General features: G+C 40.9%; 1 protein-coding gene across 7 annotated transcripts in view; it reads right to left on the bottom strand.

The window, feature by feature from the left end:
* Positions 1 to 5981, bottom strand: part of srcin1b (SRC kinase signaling inhibitor 1b) — a 99157-nt gene that overhangs the window by 9545 nt on the left and 83631 nt on the right. For 5 of the 7 annotated variants that reach the window (XM_014014831.1, XM_014014834.1, XM_014014833.1 and 2 more), the window contains 6 exons: positions 5517 to 5811; positions 4937 to 5255; positions 4723 to 4865; positions 3041 to 3190; positions 2860 to 2961; positions 7 to 1734 (listed from right to left, as the gene is read on the bottom strand). In XM_014014831.1, the coding sequence (XP_013870285.1) occupies positions 1582 to 1734; positions 2860 to 2961; positions 3041 to 3190; positions 4723 to 4865; positions 4937 to 5255; positions 5517 to 5811 (1162 nt within the window). In that variant the 3' untranslated portion in view covers positions 7 to 1581. Of the gene's footprint in view, positions 1 to 6; positions 1735 to 2859; positions 2962 to 3040; positions 3191 to 4722; positions 4866 to 4936; positions 5256 to 5516; positions 5812 to 5981 lie in introns of those variants that run through there. The other 2 variants (XM_014014832.1, XM_014014836.1) reach the window with 2 other exon arrangements.

The raw sequence follows: 5981 nt of genomic DNA, 5'->3' as shown, positions 1-5981 counted from the left end.
TGATGCTAACATCTATAAGGTGATGCTAGCAGCTTTAACGTGATGCTAACATCTATAACGTGATGCTAACATATGTAACATGATGCTAACATCTATAAGGTGATGCTAACATATGTAACATGATACTAACATCTGTAACATGATGCTAACATCTATAAGGTGATGCTAACATCTGTAACATGATGCTAACATCTATAACGTGATGCTAACATCTGTAACATGATGCTAACATCTATAAGGTGATGCTAGCAGCTTTAACGTGATGCTAACATCTATAACGTGATGCTAACATATGTAACATGATGCTAACATCTATAAGGTGATGCTAACATATGTAACATGATACTAACATCTGTAACATGATGCTAACATCTATAAGGTGATGCTAACATCTGTAACATGATGCTAACATCTATAACGTGATGCTAACATCTATAACGTGATGCTAACATCTGTAACATGATGCTAACATCTATAATATGATGCTAACATCTATAACATGATGCAGCTATAACGTGATGTTAACATCTGTAACTTGACGCTAACATCTATAATGTGATGCTAACATCTATAACGTGATGCTAACATCTATAACGTGATGCTAACATCTGTAACATGATGTTAACATCTATAACATGATGCTAACTGCTGTAACCTGATGCTAACGACTAAAACATGATGCTAGCATCTGTAACAAGATGCTAACATCTATAACCTGATGCTAACATTTGTAGCATGAAGCTAATAGCAGCAACATGAAACTACTGCTGTGACAAAGCTAACAGCTGTAACACAATGCTAACAGCAGTTATTCATTGCTAAAAGCTGTAACACGATGCTTTGCAGATAGATAAAATATTTAATCTTATATATCTTTAATTTTGTTATTGTTACATTGAATTATTTAAAAGTGGTTCTAAAAATGAAATAACTGGTGAAAATGATTATAAATGGTCAGAGACTGATATTCTAATTCTGGTAAAATTAAATTAAAAAAATTAAAACATTTGGATCAGGATTCATCAGCTGAACACTTTGGTTTTAAAAACACACTTAATGACTCCAGACGTGTTTAAAATAAAACAAAGATGGAAACTAATCTTTTACTTTTGATATTTTTATAAACTTGTCAGAATTTTCTGAACAAATTTTAATCTGTGGGAGTCTGACACCAAAGAATCAAAACAAAATAATCCTTTCGTAACTAGGAAACTGAAAATAAAGGTCATGAATTTAGATGTTTTATATTTATCTGAATGTTTGTTGTATATTTGTTTCAGCTGTTTTGATTATTTACTGCCAACATTAAACCGTTCTTCAGTAAATTCTCAGCCTTTTGTTCCTGTTTTTGTCGAAGCATCATAAAAGGCAACGTTAACAGACAGAAAGAAACAATCAGAATGAATAGATCATCGTGGAGACCCTCGTCAGGAAATCAGACTCAACAAAACTCGTCTGGATTCTGAAACCCAGAGGTAAGAGCAGAGAGGAAGAGGAGCTGGAATCAGTTTGTGCCTTGGGGGGTCTTCAGGAGGAGAAGGTGGAGGGTCCTCGCAGCGACAGCAGGAAGAGAAGCAGCTTTTAGAAGTGGAATACCTGCTGCTGGCCCTGGACTTTGGGGAAATCCTCTTTCTGTCGGCGTCCTCTGGGTCTCTCCAGGCTCCCCTGTTGGAGGTGTTTGAGTCGGGCTGCGACGGTCGGACCCTTCGTCGGTCCTGGAGAGATGCTGCTGTTCTGCGGGGGCCGAGACAAAAACGCTTTATTATTATTATTGTTGTTGTTTTTACTGTGATTCAGTCTGGACAACTACCGGTACATGTTTTATGAATAAACTGTGGTTTAAAAGTCAGCGTTCACTTTACTGTTTATTTATTTTGTTTTATTTTTGCAGACTACTACAAATTTTGTGCTATTTTAGCTGTTTATATCAAAACCTTCAAATCATTTAAGAGTTAAATGCACCAAATTAGGTTTTGCTCCTTTAAAACATTTTAAAATATTTAACTATTCAACATAAAACAACACTAAGATCTGATAAAACAGAGTTTAAGGAGATTTCAACAAGAGTCAACTTTTGTTTTATGATACATTTGGCTTTTAGCTTTCAGCTAGGTTTTTGTTGTATTTAGCTACAATTTTTTTGGCCTTTTGCTGCCTTTAAGAGTTTGGCTACTGATATCTTTAAATTAGCATTCTGCTATGTTTAGCTTCTTGCTATATTTTACTGCATTTAGCTTAAAGCTAACTTTAGTCTCATTTTACCCTCACGCTACCATTGTTACTTTTAGCTTCAAGCTAGTGTTTTGCTGTGGTTTTAGTCTTGCATTTTGCTACCTTTCCTTGTTTTTACTACCTTTAGCTTTCAGCTACCAATTAGCATCTTTTAGCTTTTGGCTAACTCCTTGCTGCTTTTAGCCCCTAGCTAGCCTCTGTTAGCTTTTGATTAGCTTTATGCTACTTTAGCTTCTAGCTACATTTTTCCAACATTTAGGTTAAGTCCGGCCTTTTTCTGTTTGTAAGTAGAATTTTAGCTGTTTTTATGTTTGAGCTTCATTATGTCACAAAATGAAGAAAAGGTGGCGGTGAAGAAACAGCTGAGGGAAGATCAGAGAGTTTATAAATAATTCAGAATTATTTCTTTATTCTGATTATTAAAATAAACTTCTGATTTTCTGCTCAGATGAACAAAAAGACACTTCTGAGAAATAAAAGCAGCTCTTTAGGATCCAGGTTCAAATAAAAGGTTTATTTTAATTATGTTTGAGGTTAAAGTTTTAAAGTAAAGTAGGAATAAATGAAGTTAATGAAAAGGAGGAAGTCAGCAGGAACCCGAGGAGCAGCAGACGGTTTTTAATTTACCTTTCTGCCCAAAGACCCACAGACCTGAGGAGGGGCGGCCTTAGACCGGGTTCTGCTGGGTTTAGCACGACTCGGGTTTTTAACCGGCGCTCTCTGAAATATCTTTGTTGTTCAGGAAACAGTCGGTCGCGTTAGAACTCAACAAATAACAACAGAAATCTGAGGCTGATCCAACTCCAACCTCCAGCTCCGCGATGATCTTCTCCTCGTCGTCTTCGTCGTGAACGGCCGAGGCTGCGATGACGGGCGGCGTGGAGGCGGGCCGGGGGGCGTCGGAGGGGGTCCGCCTCAGCTTCACCAGCGTTTTAGGCATCTCAGCTTCATCTTCAACCTAAAAAAACAACAAAAATAACCATGAAAAGTTCACCTTCAACAGGATGCTGAGCTCTAACAGAGTGTCGCTGAAAAGCTCAGAGTGTTTTGTTCAAACTCGATGTGATCTTAAAGGGATCCAGGATTAGTTGTAACATTAGACTTTATTTAATAAACATATATTTTAACTGTAAAATAAAGACTGTAAAAATACTGTAGGCTGTTTAGTTTTTATCATTTTTAAACTAAAACTTTAAAAATATATTACATGGACAGAGCCATTTTATTTACACACAAAGCATTCTGGGTAAATGATGACGTGAATAGGTCCTCGGTGCGAGGCTGCTAGCGAGCTATATCCACCCTGAAGGTTAATCTTGGACAATATCTGATGATCGACTCTTTTAAATGAAACCAGAGAGCGTTGACAGAGAGGAGAAGGTAGAAATGACTCAGCCTGGAACTGAAAATATGGATGGAGGACAACAGAGCTGCTTCATGGAAGAAGAACCTCAGCTTAGCCTGTTAGCCTTTGTCATGCTAGCGCTGAGCTAATACATATAAGGCAACATAGCGTCGGTGCTAATGCTAAAGCTAACAGGCTAAGCTGAGGTTCTTCTTCCATGAAGCAGCTCTGTTGTCCTCCATCCATATTTTCAGTTCCAGGCTGAGTCATTTCTACCTTCTCCTCTCTGTCAACGCTCTCTGGTTTCATTTAAAAGAGTCGATCATCAGATATTGTCCAAGATTAACCTTCAGGGTGGATATAGCTCGCTAGCAGCCTCGCACCGAGAACCTATCCACGTCATCATTTACCCAGAATGCTTTGTGTGTAAATAAAATGGCTCCGTCTGTGTTAAAATATATTTTAAAAAATGATAAAAACTAAACAGCCTACACTTTTAGTCTTTATTTTTACAGTTAAAATATACTTTTGTCAAATAAAGTCTAATGTTACAACTAATCGGGGATCCCTTAAAAAAAACTAAAATCTGCTGAGTCAGCTTTAGATCAGAGAAGATTCACAACTCAAAGCTGACCGAGTTCTGCTGGACTGAAGATTTATTTTGTAATTTTCAGACTCAAGCTGCAGACTTCAGGCTCTGATGAACCAGATCAACATATTTAATTACAAAAAACACAAGAAACATGAGTTACAAGTTTAAATAAAACACACAGAGAGGAATTAACTTTTATATTTTATGAATATAATCTTTTTCTGTTTGTCTTAATTTTTGAATTTTTCTTGAATCTTGAATTTTTGTCTCTCCTCTTAAACCTTCATCAGAACCTGCAGCTGCAGCAGGAATAACAATGTTTGATAATTGCTGATAAAACTTTAATGTTTGATGAAAATAAAATTAAAAACAAACCTCAGAAGAAAAATTCTGCTTTGAGAAAAAACTCCACGCCTCAGATCATCATCATCATGTTAAACAGGAAGTTGGACTTTGATGATGATGACATCAACAGTTTTATCACAACTATAATAAGATCCTGCAGTTCTACAGCTGGTTCTGGTTCTGGTTGAACAGACCCGGGCCGTCTCACCTTCTGGTTCTTGTTGGTGAGGATGACCTCTCCGGTGCGGTTGGTGGTGAGGCCGTGGGCCGACGGGAAGCTCCGGCGAGGCGGGGGCGGAGGGGGAGACTTGGAGGGTTTGTCGGTTTTGTATTTGGTCACGCCGAGGTCCACTGTGGAAACAGAACCGCCTTCAGTAACAGCAAATCTACAGGAACGGTTCTGCAGAACCTGGAGCACTGACCCGACCCTCGGTGGGAGCCGCCCCCCTCCATGCTGTTCAGCTTCTGGGCGGCCAGCTGCACCTTCCCCGGCTGCTGGTCCAGGCCGGCGGCGGTCCCGGCGGTCCCGGCTGCAGGCCCGGCAGCCGTGGTGGAGGATATTGGGATGGTGATTTGGGGCTTGGGGGGAACCGCCGGTTTGTTTATGTGCTTGGCAGCGAAGTCCAGGTCCGGTATGGCCTTCATCAGCTCGGCTTGGGTCTCTTCCAGCAAACGGTTGATGTCCTGAGCGCTGAACTGGGTCAGACTGGCTCGTTTCTCCTCCCAGTCCCGCTCCGCTGCCTGACAGACAAACAGAACCGGATGAGTGGGCTGCGGGCCGGGCCAGCACCAACAGATAGATGGAGTTTGTTCTCTAAAACTGCAGGAACAATAAACCATCTGCTGGAGCGTCTCAGGAACAGATTTAAGAGCTTTCTGACAGAATTTGGACATAAATGGACGCGTGCCATCTGGCCCGCTCTGACGGCGCCGACAATAAACCGTAAATAAAATCCTGCTCCCGGCAGATCGATGAAGAACAACAACATTAACCAGGATTACCAGCCTGACTTCGGCCGACACGGCTTTGTCTGCGGGACGTCTGCCCGGCAGCTCGTCCAGGATCCGGTTCCTGAAGGTCATGGAGGACTGGACGTCCTGCTCGAGACCCGAGGCGTCGGCTTCAGACGCCGCAGGCATCCAGTTGGCGAGGCCGGCGCTGGTGCTGAGGTCAGAGAGGCTGAGAGGAGGACTGTTCAGGATGTCCAGGTCCGAGCTGCGACTCAGGTCGTCCGCTCGCTTCGGGGCTTGGATGGAAATGTCCTCCGGTGTCTTCCAGACCCCCTCTGTGACTTGTCTTAAACACAGGAGGGGACAAAGAACAGGATGGAGGACATGTCCTGGACCGTTAGAAAACAAACTGTCTGATCTATTAACTTCCACATTTTAATTTTTTGTGTTTTTCAAAATAAAAACGCATTTTTGTTATTCTAAATAAGATTAGTATTTTGTTTTTCAAACTAAAAC

The sequence above is a fragment of the Austrofundulus limnaeus genome, unplaced genomic scaffold (assembly GCF_001266775.1).
Source record: "Austrofundulus limnaeus strain Quisiro unplaced genomic scaffold, Austrofundulus_limnaeus-1.0 Scaffold119, whole genome shotgun sequence".
NCBI lineage: Eukaryota > Metazoa > Chordata > Actinopteri > Cyprinodontiformes > Rivulidae > Austrofundulus > Austrofundulus limnaeus.
Note: the sequence above shows the minus strand (reverse complement) of the source record. Positions and strands in the feature narration are given on the sequence as shown.